The following is a 24,779-nucleotide window of genomic DNA, read 5'->3' as shown; positions in this document are numbered from 1 at the left end:
GAGGCGAGCGTTGGTGCAGGCGCCGCGCCGGCCGCTGCGCGTGAGGCGGCGAGGAAGCCGAGCCAGCAACCCAGGCGTCGACACGGGTGGTAACACAGTCACCTCCCGCCAGGACTTTCAAGGATAAGGCTTTTATCTTAAAAAGCCTGGCCCATATAGCCCGAGCGTGCGATTATGTGGAGGCAAACAAGGGAAAGATTATGTGCCGTCTGAAAAAAATGTTACCTTTTCGTTCCATACACCATACGCGTGCGTGTCCTACGAACTAGGCAGAGCCCTCCGATCGAGAATGTTTCAAGGCTAACAAATGGCCCGTTATTGCTGAAATAACAGGGCACCAGAGGCGCTCACCAACGAACCTTCTTTGACTTAAAGTTTTGCTGGTTTCTAGCACAGGTTTTTATTTACTGCTCATGACCAAGAGGAAGCAGCTGCAGACAGCGGAACCCGCGGGTATGGGATTTCCCAATTACCACACAGGAAACCGGTGAAAGAACTCAGAGCTTCGCAGGAAGGGTCTCCAGCTCCGAACACCACCGCTGCCTGACCTACCTATGATAACTGCCACCCATCCAACCACTTGCTTTATTTTTTTCAGATGCTGTAGCAGCACTGGAATTAAACACAGGAGAAAAGCACTAGGATATAAATACTTTTTCTGACTCAACTTCCTAAATGTTTGTCACACATGTTAATAAGCTTAATCACAATCCCTACGATGTAATGCAATTCCAAAATGAGGGCAAATAATTTCTGGCACCAGAACTGCAATGCTTTCCCAACCCAGCTCACCAGCTTGATGGAGAGGAAAAAAGAGGACCAGGGATAATACTGTAAAAGCAAAGCCACATCTGTACTGAATTGTTTGCTCTTCTGCAGGGCACTTTTCAGACTCATTCAAGACTGTGCATAAAGAATGGATACTTTACTGAACAACTTTCAAGTTAATTTACATGTTGCTAAAAGCATTTCTATGTACTGTTTTGCACTTAAATATGATGGAGTCCACCCTCAAAATCCATAATTGCACCACAGCAAAGCTCAAACAAAAGCCTAATTGCCTAAGGAAGCAATGCCAGCAGTAATTCCGATTAGCTGTTTGAGGAAGCATGGACACATGCAGAGGCATGATGTGCTGCTCTTCCCAGGAGTACTTGCAGCGTCCTGCAGAAGCCACCTCTCTGGCTATTCAATACCATCTGCCAGCTCCTGGTTCCATCTGTTTGCATGCTTCTTGCCACAAAACCACTAGCGCTTACCAATGAAAAGAGCAGGCATTTCCATCATCTCCAAATGCTGCCAGATTCTTTATCTTCCAGCTAGTCTTCCAAATACCAGCTCCCACATCAGCTTACTGTTACAGCTTTACTCCCATCCTAGAGGGCCCACGGAGGTGCAGTTCCCTCCTGTTACGTGTTTCTCCCTAACTCGGAGGGCAGAGGGAGAAGCAAGCCTTGCAGGACAACCTCGCTGCCCACAAACACCAGAGGGGATGCACCATCACACTGCGGGGAACAGGGTAGCCTGGGGCCCTGTCACAGCACTCAACACCCTCCTCCCCACGCAGCCAGGCCTTCTGAAGCACAACATAAAATGAAAAAAGCCGTGTGTGTATACATACACACCTATATATTTATAAATTTGGTCGTTGAAACCAGAATCCTAATGTAGGCAGAGAATGGTAATAGCAGTAGCTCAGAGTGTGGAAAAATATTAATCAACTCCCATACATTACCTGAGCTACAGAAAGCCAATTGTTTTCCATATGCTTCAGTGTATGATGCAGATCATGCCGCAATGTGACGTGGTCTCCCTGCGCTGAGATTCTCTCTTGGCAGATGCATGTAAATTAAATGCCCAAGCTAACTTCAAAGCACCTCTACAAGGAGCAGTTTAATTGCTCTGTGCAATGGCCTCCAGCCATTCATCATACCGAATATAATAAATGCATCTCAAACTTTTTTCTTATGCTATTAATAAAAAATTAGTCTGGTGGGTGGCAAAATTGCTCTAATCAGCTACACATCTAAGTACACACAACAGTAGTTTTCTGTTCACTGTATTTTCAGTGAAATTCTTCAACTGAAACATTAACAGTATACTCATGAATAACTGTTTTCCACCAAAGAAAAAAAAACCATATATGCATGTGATAATTGGGTACTGTGTTAAGAAAGCAAAAGATGGATGGCAGGTGACACCTTAAACATTTTTCCCAGTCCGATTCTTTAATGCATAAGGGGACATGGCCGCTTATTTGAGGGAAAGCTTGTAAAAAAAGGTAGGTGGGTGGGAAAGCAAAGACATCTTTGAAGTACTTAAGTGTGCTAAAACAGGAGGGCCAATCATTCTTGGCACAGAACACACTGATGAGCGATTGAAGCAAATTAACCTTAAGGACTAGAGCGTTTAGAAAAAGGGAGCTTTAACCTCGCCAATCCCCTCCAGTGTTTCTGCAGTCATATTTTTATACAGTGCTTTTCATTCAAGCATCACAAAGCAGTTAACAGGATAAATACTGTTTGATCCATTTAGTTTATCAGAGGGCTTATGACAAGGCCAGAGCTGATGGCTGCAGCAGTTCCCACCGTGGGGCTGGCACAAGGAAACACCCTCCTTTCCCATGCAAGGAAACCTTGCGCTAGCGCCAAGCCTCACCAGTGCTTTTATAGATGCCTCGTTCATTCTCCCTCGGAAAAGTAGCTCCCTCCCCCCAATTTACGTCCTACTTATATGGCAGACTTTCATCTTCTACATATTTTGCCTGTAACTTCTCAAATATCTCTTACTAGTTAAACAGACTAATTACTGAAGGCAAAACTAATTGTTGCAAAGGAAAAATGGACCATGAAGACCCTGCAAAGTACCAAAATAATTTCAGTTAACTGTACACATCTGTTGTAATTTCAAATTCAGTTATATTAACTTGACACTGCCATTATTCCACCAAAATGATCTAGGACCCATTAATGACTCCAGTTTGTTTAACACATCCCAGTAACCCGTCCGGTAGAGCAGTGCTGACATCTTGGCTTTACAGAAGCTTGAGGGAGGGGAGCAGGCAAAGAGGCAAACCAGTAACTGGATTTTGAAAGGGGCAAGAGCATCTCAAGCACTAGCCTGTATCATTGGAGGGTGTATCAACTTAACACTGATGAACGTACTTTCAATTTGACTTTGAGAGATTAGTTTATAGTACGATCCCTTGGTTAACATTTACTGCAGGTGAGCATCGTGCAAAAAAATGGCATCAGCAGAACCATTTGACTTCTACAGCTCCAGCTGATTTGTATGTATTTACAAAGATCTGATTCTAGATTTGCATTATTCTAGGTCTGCCTCTCTGCAGAAAAAAGTAAATGTCTCAGTTTTACTGAAATAAATGAAGTAATCATATGTCTTTATGAGCAGCACATTTTCTTTCAGAAAAGATAAAGTAACTAATGCAATCTTATTTAATATACAAGACACGCAGAAAATCTGCATTTTGGGTTTAAGCAAGACCATACCAATTTGCCATATTGTCAGCATTTACCAAGGGCAATGCATCAGCACACAAAAGCTGACTCCTCGGCATGCGAGCCATCTCCTCAATATTAGTTACGCAAATTTAAGTCTCTCTAGAATCCTGCTCTAATTCAGGATTTGTTTTGTATTTGTTTGTATTTGGCATTTTTTTCTCCCCACAAGTAGTTTCACATACAAGGAAATTATGAATACTTTTTTTTTTTTAAAACTTTATTAAATTACGCAGTAAGAACCCATCTCCACACAAGTGTTTCATTTCTGGATAGCAGAGGTATAATACATGAGCCACAGGTGAGTGCGTTACCCCTCCCTTCCCCCCAGCTTCCAAGAAATAAAACAGCATGTATAATACACTCTTGTCACTATGGTACTCCAAACAGATTGTTCGCAAGGTTATTTTTAACTGGAGAAAAATAAAAAGGACTGACAGTGTCAAGTGTCTTGTTCTGCATATGAATGTTCTTCACCGCAACATTCAAACGCCTTCTTTCTTGCAACGCATGGCGCGGCAGAGGGTTCAGGAAGCAATGGCAGTGGAATGCATTTGCATGGGTATCGTTCGATATAAAGCCTGTGACTTCCCTAGAGTTAATCAGGCAATCAGAATGCAAAAAAGGCCATGTGTCTGTTGAAAATTCTTACACTTCAAAGTGCATGTCCACAAAAAATTGGCAACAGAGGAGAAAGTGAATTCTAAGACGACCTACTGAGGAGGCAGAGCAGTTAGCATAGTGCAAATACTGAAAATAATACAAGTTTGTCCATTATGTATGCCTGGTATTCATTTGTTATCTGACAATTACCAGCCAAGCTCTCTACTCATATGAACTGCTGCAAATCCATTCAATTAAATTAATTTTATGCTAGTAGTGTGCTTGGCTCCAATCCTTTAATACTTAGATTTTGATTGAACAAATGCTGTATTTAAAGTGTGTTTTTACTCTGAAAAGTGACTAAAATGGCATAAAGAATCTTCCTTCCCACATCTATTGTTTTTCAGCAACCGTGGATAACAAATTTACCAAGTCTGACAAAGACAAAATGTTTTATACATAGCTACACAAACTTAGCTGGGTTGAGAACACCAGTGTGCATTTCTGCTTTAGCCATCAGCACCTGTAACATTCTGCAGTTGTAACTGAATTGTGTTAGGTTTATCGGCTGCAACAAGAGGAAGTTGCCTCTTCCTCAAGGTGTCCCACTTAAAAAAGGAAGCAAGAAGTCTTTTAGGCAACCAGCAGGCAAGCAGGACATCGATGTAAGTAAGAAGATGCCATTTTTAGAGAGACTTTTCTGACCATAATCACACTTCGAGTGCAGAATTGATTAAAAAAAAAAAACAACCAAAAAACCTTGGTGGAAGATTCCCTACAGATGCATTATTGAACAACCATCTACAGAAGTAATACGGCAAAGGAAAATGACTTTGCAGAAATCTTTACAGATCTAGTTGAACAAAAATTGGAGAGTCCTTCATTTCTTGGATTATACGTATACCCCTGTGAACTGAAGCACTGTAATTTACAAGTGTAAACTAAAAGTCTTAGGAAAGTGAAGTAAAAAGCATATCACTCTACCTCCACCAGAACATCACTTTATTGTTTATCTGTCATCAACAATGTAAAACTCTACTAGATACTCTATCCTGTTTTTTAAAAAGGTAAAGATTACATTGGATTAGCTACGTTGTACGAAAGAAACTACAGCAATCACAGTAGAATGAGATTGGAGGGACAATTTGAATTACAAAAAAGTGTACACTGCAAGCAAAGGGAAGTGCACATTAAATCAAATGCCTGTAGGATTCATTACTTTTAAATGCACAGTGACAATTTTGAGAAACTGTACATAATAGAATCACAGAAATTACTTTAAAATAACCAAAATTACATTTTGCATTTGACCATCCAACTCATGAGTAATCATTGATGTTCTATATTTTCAGTGCTTTTGGAAAATTTGTTTACCAAACAAAATTTAAGTTGTTAATTTGACTAAATTGTGAAGTAGAAGGATTGAAATAAAAAGTATATTGGAAGTACGCCTAACCTACAAGAATAAGCCGAGAGGGGTGTATGCAAGGAGAGGCTGGGAGGGAGGAGAGAAAGGAAAGAGGAAAGGGAAAAGAGAACAAAGGCTTTTTCTTCTATCTCAGAAGTTCTTCCAATGCAGCGTATATCTGATGTACAGCTCTTCGCTTTCAGTCCATTTCTGAAGTTTACGTTGTGTAGCCTTTTTCCATACTAACTGGTCAACTCAACCAGCACTGTTGCCACGCAACAAGAGTAACAAGAATCTGAATGCATCAAATCTTCCCTTGCTGTGATTTCTTCATGGCCCCATTTTTTCTGTTTTTCTTTGAACAGGGATCGGTGTTTCCTGAATTGTTCACAGGGTCAGGTGGAATTGAGTTCCAAATCACTCTGCGGTTTGTAGCATCCCGATTTCTTTCTGCAGCTAACCCCCAGACGCGTTTGCAGTTCTTCCGTAGCAGAAAGACAAACCGTGTGGTTCAAGCGGTGAGCCTTCACCCTTGACCGTGGGGGTTGCAGACCATTGTGTTTAGCGTATCCCTGAGTGCAGCTATCCTGCAGGATTCACTTCCCAGTGCACCGAGATTTCCTAGGTTTCCTCAGATTAAGCCCCAGTATGCATCACCACCGACTGTGGTGCGGCTATGGATGCCTGAGGCCGAGTTGATTCTGGTGGATGTCTGACCTCGCTGAACCAGACTGATCTGCTTTCTCCCTACTCATACCCAGGCAGTCCAACCTTCATACAGCTGAGCCAAGTTATCTAGATTAGTTGCTTCCTTAATCACAAAGTCAACCTATTAAAAAGGTCAAACACGTAATTAAAAATGAGCTAGATTTTTAGAATCGCTTAAGTGATCTTAAAATCTACTATTGAATGTCACCTGCAAATGCAAAATTTCAGTGAAAAATTCTATAGTAACTGTAAACTTAATCTTGCATAACTTTGTGTAGTCCAGGTAAGAAATAGGAATTTGTACTGCAGGGGCAAAAAAAAAAAAAAAAAAAAAAATCATGCATCATCTCATTCATAACCCCTGTCTTGAAAACAGTAACAGCGTTCTCAAATTTACATGGACATTTGGGTCCCCTGACTCAATTCCCCAGAGATGGGAGCGTGGTTGTGTTATGCTGGTAAACACAGACAAGTTCTGTCCTTCAGACAGCTGGACAGATCTCATGTTCTCCCTTGATATTAAGAGCTGTGTAACAAATGTTAGCCTATGATATACAAAAGGCAATTTTATCCAATTCATGAGTCTATATAAATTTATGATATAGAAAAAAAGCATTTGATAAAAAAAATAAAAATGCAGCAATACAAGGCAGCAGCATACCTCAATTTGCATTGGACTATAAATCACACATCTCAGAATGGACCCCCCACTCACAATAGGATCTTAGTCTGTAGGGCATATCTCAGCATGCAGACACACGAGCTCACTACCAAATACTTAAAGCAAGGATCGGTACTGGAACTTTCCTATTTTCAACTCACCTGTTCAGCAACAGACATTCTCCTGTTGGGATCCACATCTCGACCCTCTAACTTGGCTTTGACTCGCTTCCACACGCTAACTGCATATGAATTCCTTTCCTGCACGGCTAAAAGTACAAAATAAGATGAACTCAATTTTACATTCCTGCACAGAAGCCCACTGAGGTGTTTTGGGGTTTTTTGTTGTTGTCAGTGGTGGGTTTTTTGGTTGGTTTTTGGTTTTGTTTAAGCCCTGTATTTACCTTTTCCTGTTTTAGGGTCCCTGGCTGTCTTTTTGGGACTACAGGCAACACTTTTGCCAGTTCCTGGGACTGTGCTTGGAGGAGTATCTGCTGACGTGGCAAGATTTTTCTGAATTAGCTTTCTTGCATTCTGCGACATCACCTCTGGCTGAGTTTTTTGCCCTGTATTGCTACGTACAGCTGTAAAGAAAGTTTTAAAGCACTTAAAAGTATTCAAAACCATATATTATAGATGCAAGAAAAAGCACAATTAAATGTGTATCAAATGCAGCTATCTATTTCAGTACAAATTAATTTTAAACTTGTATTTTACACTCTGTACCAGTACTTCTCTCTCTAATCTTTGTCTTCTAATTTCTTTCACTCCATAAACAAGAGGTTTTGTTTCATTGCAAAACATTTATTTACATTATGCAAGTTTGTATGGGGTCGCTTAAACTCTAATTCTATCATTTCACATGGCAGTTATAAAATGCAATTCTTATTCTCGATAGAAGTCAGGAACCTGCACTTAGTCCAAATGCTGACAGTAGAACAATCCTTTAAACAGAACAAAATCCATGCTCACGAGAAACTTATATTAAGGTTTTTAACTGTAAAGTAATGGAAATTTTGCAAACATGAATGCATTTGTAGGGTTTCAGGATTAATTCCAAAGTAACCATAAATTTTAATACTAATTGCAACAGAAATTACAGTTCAGTTGATATACATGACAATGTATTCTGGGCTTTGTGGAGCAAATCCAGATCCCGAAGGCTATTGAAAGTATCATATGCTGAATGACTTAAATTTTATAGGCTTTTATAATCTTACAGAGATTGCCTGTATTTCAAAGTTTATTAAAAATGTTGTGATCCCCTCTCTAATATCAGTTCCTGATATTTTAATGTTTGTACTTTTTCAGGTATTACCTGCAGCAAAGGTTGGCTGATACGTAGCAGCTGACGTTGGGCTTGAGCATTCATTTGATGTATCCGTGACTAAGGGCGATGCAAACCCCACTAGATTATTGTAGACACTAGGAAACATAAAGGAGTTGAGGAATATTCATGCAACTACTCGACTTAGTGAGAACTCAAAAAGATAGTTAAGTTGAATTTGGCAGGAAGCTTTCTGCATGCTAAGACAACCACCAAGGAGGTATCCCCCATGCTACGTTTCTGCTATATATGAGCAGATAAGCAACATGTCCTCACCTGAGAGGAGGCGACTTTCTTACCTTTGGCTCTGTGTTTTTAGTTCTTTCAAGGTGGGAGTTATTTCCTGCAGCATTTCAACGTGTTCCTGACTGCGGACTTGACCCATAACCTGAACTAATGTAAACAAAACTGTCTGAATATTATCTTGCCACGATTTATATTCGCCCAAGAACTGCCTAACACTATTCTCATAGGGGACATCTTCACCATCTGCCAAAGCTGCTTCTTCATCCTGTAACAAAAGATGTGCAAAAAGGTTAGCTATTTGCTATGTTTTGGCTAAGAGAATAAAGCATTTGAGCATTTCTTAGCCTTTTCAGCCCCCCCGTTTGTCATTTCACTACCAAAAAAACATAATTTTCAGTAGTTACATTCAAGAAAATAAATCTGAAAAAGGTCAAATGTTTTACTGATTAAAAACCAAGAGGATTTGTAAACACAAAGGAAGTGTTTCAACTGCCAAATCAGAGGAAAGGTTTAATTCAACCAAAGCCTGATTAGCCAAACTCTAGAAATACAGCTTCATGAATTCTTAGAGATGAAATGAATTGTATGTCTTGAACTCCACATGCATGAACACATTTAACTGTTTCTAGATACTTTGAAAAGCACAGTTACAAGTGTTATTTTTCTTAAACTATACCAACATGGGTTTGAAGAATAAATGTAACTATGTTTTAGGCATACCTTTGCCATAGCTTTCAGTAGATGTTTGACATCTCCAAGTTGTCTGTTATGACCCGTAAGCACAGTTTTAATACTATCCACCAGATTTTGAATTGTTTCGCAAACTGTTTCTATTTGCTGTTCTCTTTCTGTTTGTACTGTTCTCTGTGTAGATATTTCCTGGGTCAACTGCTTGTGAGCTGAGTGAAGCCATTCAGAGCTGCCAATAGGATGTTCAAGACCAGTGCCCTAAAAATAACAGAAACATTTTTGTATCTCCATCCAGAGATAAAATTCAATTACAGTGTAGATGCTACTGCCAAGTGTTTAGCAGCCAATGGAACAAACCCTGTAATCCACAAGCCATTAGCAGGTATGCATAACATTAATTTAGAAACAAAGAAAATTAAGAACTCACAATTACAGCAATTCTGTAATGTTACATGTTTTGCTTTGACCCTTACTTACCACTCTCTGAAGGAGGCGAAGCTCCAGTTCAGAGACTGAACTGTTGAACTGCGATGCAAATGAGCACATTTGTTGACAGCGTTTGAGAAGTTCAAATAATGCAGCATCCAGATTTAAGGCTTCTGCTGTTCTAGTACGTAAACTTTCAAAATGAATGATATTACTGCAGAGGAAAGTGACCTGAAAATCAAAGCAAGAGTGAGAAAAATTCCAATTAAATTGTCTATTATACAAGCTGCATTTGTTCCATGCCCTTAGAAGGGAGAATTTTAAATACAGCAGTAAAGCTGCTCTGTTACAGTAGAGCATCATTTCAGGGTTATCCAACCCTGCAGCAATTCTCCCAGAGGTTATTCATATCACTTTTAAAGTGGGATTCCCAGAAGTATTTGGTTATCTATGTTTGCTCTTTAGATGATGAGGACAAAAAAATATCTTCTGCATAAATCTCAAGTAGGAAATGAAGAGTGAACACACTTATCGAGTCAGTAGTACTATACTTATGTGTGGTACCTGACTTGCTCTTTGACTTTCTTTCAGTACAAGGTTTCTTCTTTCAGCAATAGTGGCATCAAAATCTTGCAAGACTGGTGCCAGTGCAGGATTAGCACCTCCTGCCCATTTTAAACGCTGCTCAATACTTGCTTCAAGTGCTGCTAGCTTCTCCTGCATTGGGGAAGGAAAAAAGAAAAACCCAAAATGCAGATATAGATAATCCATACTGATGTATATCATCTTAAGTCTAACTGCCTAACTTTAAAAAAGTTATGCATATGTAACAAATGCAGACACATTCTTATACCTGTATATATATTGAAAAAGAATGTGGTATTCATGACTGACAAAAGTTAGCTTATGCTAGTTAAAGGTTTTCAGCACGTTACAACTGGATTTCATTGTTATGGAAATAAAGTCACCTGTCTGGATTTTAAGCCACCAGAAAAAAAAAAATCCCAAAGTTAAAAGTAATCATGTTTCTAGACTAAAAATTACATAAAATCATAGGAGTCCTGAATTACTTTACAAATAATCTTCAAAAAATTATTACAAACTACCTTCACAACTAAAAAATAAATTAAAATTCAAGAAGCTAAGCAGTATTTATTTTAAACAATTAAACATTCTATATTACTGATACCCGAAAGTCTAAAAAGCTCAGCCAAGCCACTGCACGCAGAAACCTTAACAATAATTCATTTGCCCAAATCTAGAAGGGAAGCTTCTGACACTTTGCTAGTAAGGACGATACAAGTTTGACAAAGTTAAAGAATAGAAGCATGATCAGCCTTCAGAAGGAAAGTTACTTTCACTTATTCATATTTTTGCTCATAAGGCAGATTTACTGATACTCCAGAGAGAATATTTTGTATGAGAGCGCAAAATCAAACAACGTAACAGTATACATTGGACAGATTGAAAGAGATCAATGAAAATACCACTAAACTTGTGCTTCAGTAGCAAGCGAGATAACAATCAGGAGGTGGCAGATAATTTTGCAGTTTGTGTTAGAGTCACATTCCAATATGCTGCTGAACAAACCTCCCAAAAAATAGTAGTACCTGGACTGTTGCAATTGAAGCTTCAATCTGACTGAGCGTGTGAAGTTTCTTTTTCATGCTGGCCAAAATTGCAGAACGAGGTGGAGGAGTAACAGAAATAGCTTGTGGGCGACTGATGAGGAGATCTTCATGCTGCCACTTTAAGAAAATAATGGGAACACTTGATTATCAATATTGCTCAGCTCAAAAGACTTCGCTTCACAAACACAATTCCGATAGGTACACTTTAGAAGTAAGAGCATTTTAAAAGTGCTAGGTGCCAGATGATATTGGCATGCTTAAAAGTTCTAAATCATTAGAGTGTCAAATTATATAAGTAGTTGTAAAGTATGTTTTGCTGGCTTGGATATTTATACCATTAATCAGTCATTAACTTACTAGAAGTGATTTACACACATTTCCTCGATCTAAAGGAAACCCCATCAATATTCAGAAACAATTCACTTGTGATACATTAGAACCAAGACCATTTTGTTTATCAGTATATGAAATGGTTTATTAACTGACATGGAGAAAGCCTTTACCCTTAACCTACAAATCGCCACAAAATGAAGATCAACGAGACTGCAATACAACTGGATACCAGCATTCACAGCTTGAGGTGCACAACGGCATTTGTCTGAAGTCTCAAAAGAATATTTTCAGGATTGATACTGCTGCTATTTATATCTTTTCATGAGGCAAATAGTGGAGCAAGGAGACAGCTAATTAGTTAAACATTTGGAGGAAAGGTACAAGACTACATTCAGCAATGCATACCCTCAGTTTTAAGTGATCTCCCCCCTTAAAGTCATAGTCTATTTGAAAAAAGGGGGAGAATGGGAAAACACTGCTAGTAAGAAACACAGTGAATGACTTCTTTTCTAACAAATGACTTAATGGTTATTGTAAAAAATTACATGTATTGACTCAAAGAAGAATTGCCACATTTGCATCTTACAAAGCAGCTAGTCTTCAAAAGAAGCTAACTGTAACACTTTTTTTCCTTATACACATTTACAGAATAATTTAAAACCAAAATACTTCATCAAGTCTGTTAAAGTACTCTAAAGCTCATCCAACAAAACACAAAGTTCCTGTTGTGCTCAGACACTGTAACTAAAGCCCACCTTCCACAGACACAATTTGGAGAGAAATAAGATGAGTTGTGGTCTTACCTGGAACATGGCAATATGCAGCTGTACTCTCTGAAGACTGGTCTTGCAAGATGAAATACTGGTTTCAAGTCTGCGCACTAGATCATGCTTCTTCCATGCTGTATCATATGAACTAGCTAATACTGTTGCCCTGTTCATGACCAGCTGCGAGAACTTGCCAATTTGGATATTGTGCTCCACAGCTTTCTTGCACAGGTCATCCACAGAAACTTTGCTTTCTGCTCCAAAGTCTTTAGCCTCTACCTGAGCAATGATATCGACACCCAAAGCGCTGATGAAACTGCACAAAGTCAGTCCCAAAGCTTGATTTGGAAGGCCAATTAAAAGCTGTCTCACAAAGTCAGCTGTAAAAGCCTTGATTGGTTTGGCCATTTGGTCTTCACTAAAACAAGAGTTTCTGTAAAGGGCTTTCACATTGACAATTTGAACAGGTCCATTTACTGCATTCTGGTCTTCAAGTGAACTGATACCTTTTAAAGGAAAGAAATAGTATTTTTGTTATAAACATTTGATACATCTAGAAAAATATTATCTGACTTATAAACACAGCAAGATTAAAGGAATTAATTTTCAATTTCTGCACACTTGCCATATATGAAAGAGAAATTACAGTAAAAGTGACCATTTTACATTCTTCTCAAAAGGACATGGGATGAGAAGCAGACAAAGCAATATTGAATATTTGATAACATTTCTTTACCTGATAATGTTTTAGAAAAGGTACCACAGAGCCTGAAAAATTCTTTAATTGTTTGCAGTCTCTTCAGAAAGAAAATTTCCTCTAGAACTTGCCGATTATTGTCATCATCAAAGAAGTTAACTTGGGTGCTGCGGGCTTCCCTGATTATGTCAATCTTACGCCAAGCAACAGGGATTTCCATCTTGTTTAGCTGAGCAATGTAAAGGAAATAATTTTATTTTTCTAAAACTTTCATATTCCTGAATCAAAGAATACTCTGCAAAGAACAAATCCATACCTTTTCAATCAATAAACCAAATGCAGTTTCCACTTGAGCAAACATTCCATCAAAGGCTACCAAAAGCATCTGACCAGCTGACATTTTGGGAGTTTCATCAACTGAACCATTTCTTGGCTGAATCAGTTCACCATACTGAGCATGAAGTACTCTTAAAAAAAAAAAAAAAAGAAAATTTACAGGGTTTTGCTTAGTTTACAAGAAATAAATAGGATTTTCTTAAACTACTTGATCCCATAGCTAGAGCAGATAGTGTTTAAGTTGCGTCTGAACAAGGTGTAATTTTTGCAGGCTCTTCCTACCCCCTCCCCCCCGCTCTCCTTACCACATGAATCCTAATGCTGGTTTCATAACAGCTAGGGGTACCATATAAGACAGGATTGTATTAAAGGACCAGCTACAATGCTAACTTAAAATCCAGGTAGAGGATACTGGCTGTACTTCCTATGAGCATGGTAAAAAAGTTATGAATAGTAGCTGATGTAAATACCACCTCTCCTGCCTTGAAAACAAAGTACTGGTTTTATAACATACACATGTAAACGGAGTATGGGGTAAAAAGGTGGAGGATGAGGTCCCAGGTTATGGCTGAAATGGTTTAACAGCTTGTCGCTCCTGAAAGGGTGGTCTTATCCTCTCCCTCCCTTATATCACTTTTGACCCCACTAACAGGCTGAGAAGGCTTGCCAATGGATAAACCAGGAAGAAAATTAACCCAAGAGAAAAAAAAAAAAAAAGTATATTGTTTTCAACTGCTGTAACAGCCTTCATTGTACCACTGATGGAGCCACAGTAACTGGCTCAAGGGAAGCAGCTAGAACACTACTTCTACCCAGCAGGAAGCTTTTGAATTGGCTCAGCTGTCTACCAAGCACTTGCCCAGAAAGGCACCGTCCCACATTACAACATGCACCAGTCTTTTTGTTTGGTTGGAGTTTTGTTTGTGTTGTTTTATTACTCAAGTGACTGATTCATTATGTAAGAGCTGCTCAAACCTCCTGACAAGAGGAGTGCCATGGTTACAAGCTCTCCCTTTCACAGGTTCCTCCCACAAACTAATGGACTGGTTCCTATTTTTAGCATCCCTTAACTTCTAACAAAATCACAACTACATATTTTGGGAAAAGTTGACTACCAAAAGTCAACTTTAAGCAGATGTAAACATAAATTGCCATAGCTCTCTATTTCTGTGTATGCGTGCAGATAAACGCAGAAACAGAGAGGAAACATGCACACTTTAGACACCGCACTCTGCTTAAGGGTATTCTTATGCAAGAAAAGCCTGTATGGCAGACAAATAAGAAAATTTAGACAAACTAACATTCTTCAGTCTTCATTCTCTCATACTTGAACTAAAAAAAAAAAGTGATTTACCTTGCAACATCAATGTAATGAGTATGTGTTTCCTCCTCCAGTCCCATAGCAGCATTTCGTAAGTAGGCTTGAAGAGATTCAACCAGTGTTTGCAAAGGGACTCCATCAGTTGTTTGTTCAATAAGATTATCTAATTCATGGAGCATACTTTCTAAAGTATACTCTCCTTTCATTAAGCACCTAAGCGCTTCTGGAAAAATAATCTGCCGGAAGTTTGAGTTCAATTCCTGTTGGGAAGTAAGTATGAAGACATAAGAAATTTTCCTCTCTTAAACAGTATCATATGCAACATCTTTCTCATTTTAGTATTACACCACTTTGCAGTAGACATTACCTAAAAGATAACGTGATAGTGGTCAGCCAAGGGTCAAAATATACTCTTTTTCTTTTTTTAAAAGAAAACCAGGAATACATTAAATCCTGTACAAATCCAAAGGTTTAATGTTTGCATAATGTAGTAACAACTACCTCAGTAGCACCAGTAGCAATACCTTACAGCAATCCTCAGCAGAGGATTAGTGGTACAGAGATGACACTTTGCAAATCAATTTTCGTCATTATTATGTAGCTTTTCTTTTCCATTATGTAATTATAAACAAGTGAGTTAAATTATTTACCAAATTTATGATTTGCTAAACTGACTGGACTAGGCAAGGGAAAAGAATCAAAAGCTTGCCAGATAGTGATTGTTTTGTTAGAGTCCTACTCATGCCACAGAAATCAATGCAGGTAAGAAAACCTCAAGTGGCATAAAGCAGAATGCAGAGGGCTAAAGGCAGCTATAGAAAGAACCAACCAATGCGCTGTGCGTCCAAAATGAGACAAGACACACCAAAAAGATTAGTTAGGTTGACTGCTCAGTGAGCTACACATCTTGCATGCGTATTTCTGAAAAAATGCTGAAATGTTAATGCTTTGAAGAGCAAAGAAACAAAGTGACAAAAATCTCAGTGTACTTACACAGGGGGAAAATATTTTTCAAATACAATACAGTGGAACCAAAAGCCTCAAAAAGCTATTTACACCACCACCCACAGTTTATAAACCACCTAAGTCTTCAGCAGGTATTTTATTCAAGCTGCTGCTAAAGTTTTTTTGTTTTAATAAAGTGGAACATTTCTAAGCCACAAAATTATAAATACATTTTTGTCCTTCCCAATCTTGGAGAAAGAGGCTTATAAAACAGGTTTTTAGAATTTGTTTCAAACTACTTTTTTCAGGCGAAAATAAATAAGGCTTAGCAGGAGCAGAAAACAGAAAGAGCACGGATTAGACAGTTTAGAAGTTGTCTGGACTGCCAGCAACAGAATAAAAGAATGAAAGCAAGACATGAAGCTAGTGGGTCTATAAATCTGATACTAACTTCTTTCTCATGGTTACTTACTTGGCAGCAGTTTTTACAATTTCTCACGTACAGATCAAAATGGTTTCTTTCAACCAATAAAAATGTAAATGGCAGTAGCAAATGCCTCTGAGGCTCAGCCAAATACAGCAATCAAGACTAAGGTCCAACAAAAAAAAAAATCTCAGCAGCATCATAAACAAACATTCAGCTGTTTAAGGAAGAAGCTGTTAAGAATGGCTTAGCTGAAGCCTTAGAAGGTTGGGGATGAGGAAAGGAAAAGTAACATAAAAATAAGTATCACCTGAAGTGAGATGTATACTCCATTCGCTAAGTGAACAGCTTCTGATGCTTCAATTGGGTTAGGAATATCTAAGTCCTGGGGTACAAGATGACACTGCTTCAGCAACTGCACAAGGCACGTAACATTCCCACTCATGCTGCAAAGCTCCTCCAAGAACCAAGCTCCATCTCTTGAAGTCAAATCAACCAGCTGCTCTCCAGCACTAGATGCTGCACCTTCCATCATCAGATTTCGCCTAGACGAATTACGACACTTAGTTAGACAACCTGCCTCCTACTGCATTCTCCACATAACTATGTCACTCATATTCCTTTTATGTGGTCTTGAACACTAATGCATACAAAAAAAAATTCACAAGCAGCAGCTTACCTCGTCAGTGTACAAAGAGCAGAGATGATAACACTTGCTAAGCTCAGCGAGCCCTCCTCTCCATTTTCATGAAGGAAAACTTTTATGCAACGTTCAATTTCTTTCAGCTGCTCTTCACAAACAGGTACAGTAACTGCCTCCTGTTTCAAACGCTCCACCTGCCTGATAAGTCTGTTATTTATATCTGCTGCATAGCGCTGTAGAGTCATTTCTGTAGTGGATATGAACTGACACATACTTGGAGGTGGTTGAGGAGCATACTGCATTTCATACCTGTAAAGCAAGTACAATGACAAAATTATCCTTTCTCAAGTGCTAGGAAATTGCATTCTGCTCTGTCAGTAGGAAAAATACTCTGCATTTGAACAGTTCCCACATCACCTACTCCATATCAACTCTAAATACCACAGGAGTTGATGGTTACCCTAATGACATTTTCATAAAGTCCTATAATGTCCCATTTCATACTTATTTGCAAGGACAGAAGACAATAAGTAGTCCTTGAGGCAAAGAATGAATAGAAGATAAGAAATAGTAAGGGAACAGGTTTCACAGTGTAGATGCTTGAATATAATCTAGATCTTGTAAGCCAAGCAGTAATACTGCTGTACTGGCTTGACTTTAGAAGAAAATGAAAAAATAATTTGCTTGAAAGTCTGCTTTAATTAAAAAAAAAAAAATCTTTAGTAGACTGAAGTGATTCTTAACTACTGTAAGTTTCTAAACTCCCTAAACATCACTACCCCAAAACCACAAACATTTGTTCCTTACAGGGCAACATTACTTGTTTTTCTTTTTGCAGTACACAGATTAAACTCTGGAACAGTATTTTTCAAAGCAGTTTTTCATCTTTTTCTCCAAACTTTTGGAATTACAACTTAAACTTGTCTTGCTTTATAAGTAGATCAGCCCTTGCAAAAGTATTCATTTTAATCAGAAAATTAAAATCCTGAAGTAGCTTGAAAAATTGCATTCTTCAAACAATCCATTATTCTGTCAACTTACTTTCTAAAGATATCCTGACAACGCTCTATTGTCATATTACAGATGAGTTCTTCCATCCAGGTTTTCCACTGCTCTATTCGGTGCTTCTGAAACACAGCTTTTGGATACTGAAGAGCTACTGTGGCATAGTTGTGCAATTGTTCAAGACAACCACGTAACACGGATCTTCTCTGCTGGAGAAGAGCACCAACTTCTCCTTCCAGTTGTTCACACTGACTGATTAGATGTGCCTGGCCTGCATTTTGCAGAAACGCTGTTGCTGGTACATAACTTGGAGGACCTTTTAAGACAAGACAGTTAAAAATTAAGATTCATCTCTGAAGCACACATATTTTAGAACATAAAAATACTGAGCATTAACATGTTTAAAAAAATATTTTTTTACTTGTGAGAAAGGCATGGAGAATTCACATTGAGAATTTTGAGCACAAGGTAAAGAGAATAATCTCATGCCCAGCTAGGATAAGACAGACACGTTCCTTCAGACAGCTTGGCACAGAAACCTTGACATGCTCTAAGTCACCCTTTGAAGAATCCCCTTTCTTTTCATTTATTGTTTATAGGTACTTGCCTTTAAGTTAGAGGATACTCAAAACACCTCCCGATATTAAACACTAATTATTTTCAAACCACTAACCCACCACAAATACTATTTCATACCTAGGTCCATTTGCGTGCTAATTTCTTGAAGAAGACTTGCAAGTTGCGTTGCCTCTAAATTACTGAAAGCAGTTTGGTAATGTGTTATCCACTGCTCAAACTCATTCAGCTTCACCTGGATTGCTTCCTGGACAGCTCTTTGTTGAGACTGCAACTGTGTGTGCTCAGAATACCTGAATTATTGAAGCCACAGAATCAAGTAAGTAGTACAAAAAATATTTAACTACATTGTATACAAAACCATATTGAACAACACCTTGTTGAGCAGAAAATGAACATGTTCTCACCCATTACGTAAAACTTTAACAAAGTTGTGTTAATAATTGATTATGTTTTCCTACAAAGTAACGAATGCATGTGCAGAGTCATACAATTCCGAAATCCCTGATCAATTCAAAATAAATTTGACAAATAAGTTAAAGAACTAGAAACTTAGATGAAAAGATTTTTTGTGCTATTCATCAACAGCTGCATTATGTGGATTAATTTGATGGGACACCACATTCAGCACATTCTGTCTCTTGCCCTGTAGGTCAAGTGTGGAACACTTGACTAGCACAGGTTATATTGATAAGAGTATGAGGCATAGGACATAAGTAAGAATATAAATAAAAATAAGTAGGAAAATGGTTTTAATGGCTCTTTTGTACAAGGAGTGACTTGCTTACTGTAAGAATAGCTTTTACCCAGCTATTAATGTCTTTCATAGATACATTTCTAATGTTTAACTCATAAGTACATTACTAAACCACCAACTGTATTGAACTACAAGATTCCCCAACAGAATTCCTGACTCCTCTGTACCTGTGCTGAAGTGTGTGGGAGGGATGATCCACTCCTTCTGCACCTTCCAGAAATTCTATCTCCTCCAGTAGTTTTCCTTGCAACTTTTCTACGTCCGTCAACTGCTCTTGCAGGTTCAGGTACTCTTCTAAACTACTGTCCAATTTTGGCAGCACAGCAAGCATTTCATCTCTGTTTTTAAACCAGTTAACCTATAACCAAGACACAGACGTTATAGAACTGGGTTGAATTCAAACAGGTAAGAGAAAGTATTACGTGGCAGCACTTAACCCTTCAATGATGTTGTTCATCTAGGACTACCTCCAGTGCTGCAAGTGCTAAAGCTTAACAGACATTCTTTATTTAGACTGCTCTCTAAACCTCTGGTTTTGTTCCCCTAGCTCAGGTTCAGGCAAAACATTAAAGCATGTTTTAGGATTAAGCGCATAGAAAATGAAAGCAAAATACTTGCAAGTTCCATATAAGCACATCCCTCGATACAAACTCAGTTTAGGTCAATAAGATTTGTGAACTATTTCTAATAAACGACCATCTCTTCCCACCACCCCCAAAATGCAAATAAATTAAGTGAAAGTATATGACCTACTTTGGTTATAAGATAGAAAATTATTGTAGTAAACTCACCTTTATCTCAGCCACCCTTGACGAAAAGAGACTACGTGTAATATCTCTTTCCATTTCTCTTTTGCTTTGTTTGTTTTCAGCCTGCTGGCCACCACCACCATAGACAGCTCCAGCAAATCCTGCTTCACCTCCTGCTGTCCAGTCCACCAGAGGATCATAAACAAAAGCTTCAAGCAGCGTAAGCAAAGTCTCTCTCCCACGCCGCATAATATGAAGGACCTGCATCATATTGTAAACAGACTCATTCTGATCTTGCATTATCCTTGCAGAAAAGTGGAATTTTAAATGCAAAATACTGTACTTGAGTAGGTAACTTATCCCTAATAACTACAAACACAGGAAGACCACCACAGTACATACAAATGCAGTTAGCCTGTAGTGACTTCACTAAAACTAAAGATTGCATTCTAGCCTTCCTCACAAACTGTACTGTCGCCACAGACACTTGAGAAAGAAAACTCTTCTTTGTTCAGAGCATTTTTCTTTTTTAAAACCTATCTGTCATGTTTATAAAGGACAAATCCTGAAGAAAGAGGGTAAGCAAAACTTCACAAAAAAGCTTCAGGAAAAACATAACGTTTTACATCTAGACCTACAAGTTTTATTGTAGTTGCACCACTACTTGCATATGTATTTATCTGACATTCTCATATTTCTTAAATACGTATCTAAAATAAGTCCAATTAAAATCACAGCAGAAAAGGTGAAGGCTTTATAAAGCAACAGCAGAATGTTTAATGGAAAAGTTTTAAGACAGTGTTTGGCAAGCCATAGCCCTCAGTTTTCTGCAAGTTTCCTAACTTACCTGTTCACAAGAAAGCCTGAAAACCCCTTCTACTCCTGTCACACCAAGCGCTGTCTCAATATTGTGCGTCATCCGGAATGGAACCTTCTCTGGTACCCTAAGGCTTTTCCCTTTAAGATAAAAATGTAAGTTGTTTCTTTTAATTACCAAGAAGGGAAACCTTTTATTTGAATAACATATAGCATTTTTTAAATTACCTTTTTCAAAGCAAACATTATAATCTATGTGGACAACTTCTCCTGTAGTCATATCTATAAGAACATTATCCAGATGTCTGTCTCCAAGACCAATGATGTAGCCAACCATGGACATAACTGCAGTGGATCTTGCATACGACTTTAAAGAGAGTTTCAGGAAAAAATTATTTGTGGGAATCCTCTGCCAACACATTGGACTGACTACCATCTTAAAACATTATTTTAAGTGTAAGACAAATCAAAACCAACTTATTCCAAGCTGTATTCCATTTGTTGTCTGATGATATCTTACAAGAGTTTTCATGTCTTAGGCTGATAATTCTAGTTTAATAATGTAGAGTTACCAGGTGTATACCCATTTTTTTATTCCAGATGGTACAACTGCATCATTTCCTGCCAAATGCTAACATTTCCTGTCACATGAAACTTCAGCAGCCCTAGCTCACTTAACTCAGGAGTATATCATTGCTTGAACACATCCCAGGCATTTGTTGCTCCCTCATCCCATTAAAAACACAACCTTTCAACGGGAAAATATATTTCTTAACTCACCTGTGTAACTCTCCACCATTCATCTGGTGTAGTACATGACGACCAGAGCTCCTTAGCTAGGAGATTTGGGGGAGTTGCTTCCATCAGTTCTTCTAGAACAGCCCTCATGACATTCAAGGGCCAGTCACGACGTGACACATCGAGGCTAAGCCCGACCGCCTTTAATGCGGGTCCAATCTTACTGTAGTAAAGTTCACTGGGTCTAGGCACTATTCCAGGATTTTGAGGAGTCTGGTAAGAGTCCTGAGCCTAGAAGAGGTAAAATGCTAGTTTACATATTGCAACTCTCATTACCGCAGAAAAGTATCCTGAATTCAGTTTTGGTGAGAATAATATGAAATCAACTCCTCTACTGAGGATGACTTTTACTGCTCAGAGAATTCTTTTAAAATTCAACGGTTAAAAAAACTTAAAGAAACTGAAAACACATTTCTTTAGCCTAACTCTACTCTTATCAAGGTCAACTGTACTTAAAAATGATATGTGAATGAGAGAATGAGCTGTGGAACTAAACTAATTTTAGCCAAGGTTAACTATTTGTTCAAAAAAAGTTCTTTTTGAATTATCACACCAGAACAGTGTATTTATGTTACATACTATAATATATAAAAATACATATATGCAATTTCATTGGCACCTGGTGAAATCCCAAGAGATATGAATACACAGAAACATTCTGCATGATTATGAACAAAACACAATCCACTTAAGACTACGTTTAGAATTGGAAAGCAAATGAGAATAAATGTTTTTTTGAATTGTCCTAGCTGGCGTAAAACATAGTTGTCACCTTTTGTGCTTGTAAAGCAGCTTCTCGCTGCTGCCACCGCTTGTAAAGACCAAACAAAGGTGTAGCTCCATCCACCCACTGGATCAAGCCTGATCTTGTTCCCAGAGGCGTCACAGAGTAGTGCCTTGCGTGGAACCTCGGTGTCTCTTGACGGTTAATGGTAGCAAACATGGTGTTCACAATTGATAAGAATTGCATGATTCTTTCATCTAGATGCAAGTCTTCTAAGCCTGTGATAAATTTATTTTGTTTAAAATTTAGTTTCTAGATAAAAAAAATTATTGTCTTAAAGCCCAAAACTTAGTGGTTTTTGAAATCCTACTTCATATCAGACCATGAATAACTTTATGAATTATGCAGATTAAGGATGAGTTGTTCAGCCTAAACCTAGAGGTTTACATAGCATTTACTTACTAGAATCACCAGCTTATGACAGCTCACTTTGTGAGCAGTACACACAACAGTTACTAACACAGCAAATAGCTCTCTTCCTTTCAGGGAAGGCATGAAGTTTCTAAAGTTCTCTTCTGCGTGCTACCTTAAGTTTCTGGAAAAGTGCATCCAGCTAACCCTATCAGTAAGCAGGCAGAACACTGTTTCTTACACACCCTTTATAAATAAGGGATGTGAAACACCCTTGACATACAGCTTCACAAAGCAAAAGTCCTCAAAAATGTGTGGTGAGGTGGGAAAGAAAGGGAGCAGATGCTCCAAACAACTCTTTTTTCATATCATACAGGCAGAGAAAGCAAAAGCGGCAACCATGCTTCTTCCCAACTTTAACATAGTCTGATTTACAACAAGAGACAGTAATTTGTGTAAGAAAACCTCAATTTCTTACCTTTGAACAGGTAGGGATAGTTCTTCCCATCTGAACCCAGGAAAAGCAGCTTTTTAGGTTTGGTTTTGGTAGGCAGAATTGTGATGGTGCTGCCCACACTATGGATCGTGACTGTGTCTCTGGTAGATACTTCTCCTGGAAGTGCTATTTCAGTGCTCATCATGGCAGCCAACCAAGGACTGATTTCTTCAAGCCGTAAAAGGTAACTAGCCCGTTTCTGTGCTCTTTGCTGCAAACTTAGCATAACCTATTCCAAAGAAATTTTTTGTTTTAGGCTGAGGTTCATCTTAACAGCTAGTATTAAAAAAACCCCAAACACCAAAACAGACTTAATGGTAGTCAACTTCCAGAAAGCATGGAGATTTTTCTTAAACTACCTTTCATCCTTGCCACCCTACTAATACATTTATAGCTTAGGATGAAGGGGACAAAATCTAAAAAACATCCTTTATGCAGCAAATATACCCTGCCTGGTGATAAGCACCAAAAAAAATCACAATAAATCAAACTCCTCAGGAGGTTTGCTCCTGCGTTTATAAATATTTGAACAGTGGTTAAAAGTAGCAGCATTCAGCAACCTCCTGTTTGTGTCTATTTGTGTGTAAAACCTAGGTTCTGTCTATCAAGACTTTTAAAAACCACCAGGTTGGCTCTGGATATCCAAGTGAATACATATTTTGTTTTTCTTCAGACCCATAAAAAAAACAGTAAGATCACATAACTGAAAAACAGAATATATTTGGGAAGGGTTCATAATTTGAAGGTTAGCCTTCAAACTAAGACTAAATACACTAAGTGTAGCCTGAGAACTACACTTAGATAACCAGAGTATTGACTTGTTAGAATTTAAATCCACTAAACTCAAATGGCATAGAGTTTCAGAAAGACGGTATTTAAAAAATTAAAGCCCTCTGTCCCCCAAACTGATAGGGTCTCAGACAGCAGAAGATGCAAGATTTGAAAAAAATAAAATAATTTCATTGGGTAGAAATGCAGACAGTGAGAAAGACTTCTTACAGAGGCAACAATTACTTGCTTTAGTGTCTAGCATGCCTTGCAGAGAAGACAGTTTCAGGCTGCAGTTCTGATATGGCAAGAGAATAGCAAGAGAATACTAAGGAGAGGGTCAAGCACATGGTGCAGCAAGAGTGTTAAGAGTCTCTACATCATACTCTTAGTCTGTGCATATAGTACCTCTTTAAATGGGAGCCAGCTGCTTCCGGGTTTAGCAGGATTCAAAGGATTCTTAAGTTTCTCTAGCGCATTTTCAATTGCATCTCCATAGTTATCCTGAAACCATTTCTCATGAGGAGTTTCTGCAGGAGCTGCAGTGATGCTCCGTACATGTTCCAGAGCAAATACAATGGGCTTCATTAGAGCTGTATGCTTTTCACGCATGATTGCTATCTTCTCTTCTCTATTAGAAAAAAAAAAAATTCCTCTTACCTCCATAAAACCAAGTTACTTTGTAAGCAGAGCATTAAAATAAGATTGCAAATGAGACATCCAAGAATTCATGAAAATGGTTACATCTCTAAAATGTGGTCTACAAGGATGACTGTATTAAAAAGGAAGAGTATTTCATGCCACAATGAATGCATGTTCCTCTGAATCACACTTTTTTTTTTTTTAATCTGAAACATTTGAACTGGGCTCTTCACCACTGGAAACCCTGAGGAGAAGCTCAGAGCTCACACCACCTTAAGTAACTATTTTGTTTAATAAAACAGCTCCTAACTACTACTTCCTGAGGGTGTAGCACAATATAAAGAAAGGGAAGAG

General features: G+C 38.3%; 1 protein-coding gene across 4 annotated transcripts in view; it reads right to left on the bottom strand.

Moving 5' to 3' along the window:
• Positions 1-5,108: 5,108 nt before the first annotated feature.
• SMG1 (SMG1 nonsense mediated mRNA decay associated PI3K related kinase) overlaps positions 5,109-24,779 on the bottom strand; it is a 56,839-nt gene continuing 37,168 nt past the window's right edge. For 3 of the 4 annotated variants that reach the window (XM_035889272.1, XM_035889273.1, XM_035889271.1), the window contains 25 exons: positions 24,192-24,414; positions 22,998-23,244; positions 22,157-22,386; positions 21,367-21,615; positions 20,815-20,953; positions 20,618-20,727; positions 19,813-20,031; positions 19,189-19,379; positions 18,385-18,557; positions 17,725-18,004; positions 16,720-16,992; positions 16,351-16,585; positions 14,705-14,931; positions 13,331-13,481; positions 13,054-13,243; positions 12,354-12,823; positions 11,197-11,334; positions 10,151-10,303; positions 9,638-9,817; positions 9,191-9,418; positions 8,524-8,735; positions 8,216-8,322; positions 7,302-7,481; positions 7,060-7,166; positions 5,109-6,358 (listed from right to left, as the gene is read on the bottom strand). In XM_035889272.1, coding sequence (XP_035745165.1) covers positions 6,281-6,358; positions 7,060-7,166; positions 7,302-7,481; positions 8,216-8,322; positions 8,524-8,735; positions 9,191-9,418; positions 9,638-9,817; positions 10,151-10,303; positions 11,197-11,334; positions 12,354-12,823; positions 13,054-13,243; positions 13,331-13,481; positions 14,705-14,931; positions 16,351-16,585; positions 16,720-16,992; positions 17,725-18,004; positions 18,385-18,557; positions 19,189-19,379; positions 19,813-20,031; positions 20,618-20,727; positions 20,815-20,953; positions 21,367-21,615; positions 22,157-22,386; positions 22,998-23,244; positions 24,192-24,414 — 4,990 coding nt within the window. In that variant the 3' untranslated portion in view covers positions 5,109-6,280. Of the gene's footprint in view, positions 6,359-7,059; positions 7,167-7,301; positions 7,482-8,215; positions 8,323-8,523; positions 8,736-9,190; positions 9,419-9,637; positions 9,818-10,150; positions 10,304-11,196; positions 11,335-11,543; positions 11,866-12,353; positions 12,824-13,053; positions 13,244-13,330; positions 13,482-14,704; positions 14,932-16,350; positions 16,586-16,719; positions 16,993-17,724; positions 18,005-18,384; positions 18,558-19,188; positions 19,380-19,812; positions 20,032-20,617; positions 20,728-20,814; positions 20,954-21,366; positions 21,616-22,156; positions 22,387-22,997; positions 23,245-24,191; positions 24,415-24,779 lie in introns of those variants that run through there. The other variant, XM_035889275.1, reaches the window with a different exon arrangement.

This window comes from Egretta garzetta, unplaced genomic scaffold (assembly GCF_000687185.1).
Source record: "Egretta garzetta isolate BGI_Z169 unplaced genomic scaffold, ASM68718v1 scaffold292, whole genome shotgun sequence".
In the NCBI taxonomy this organism is placed as follows: domain Eukaryota; kingdom Metazoa; phylum Chordata; class Aves; order Pelecaniformes; family Ardeidae; genus Egretta; species Egretta garzetta.
This window is presented reverse-complemented; position numbering and strand designations above follow the sequence as displayed.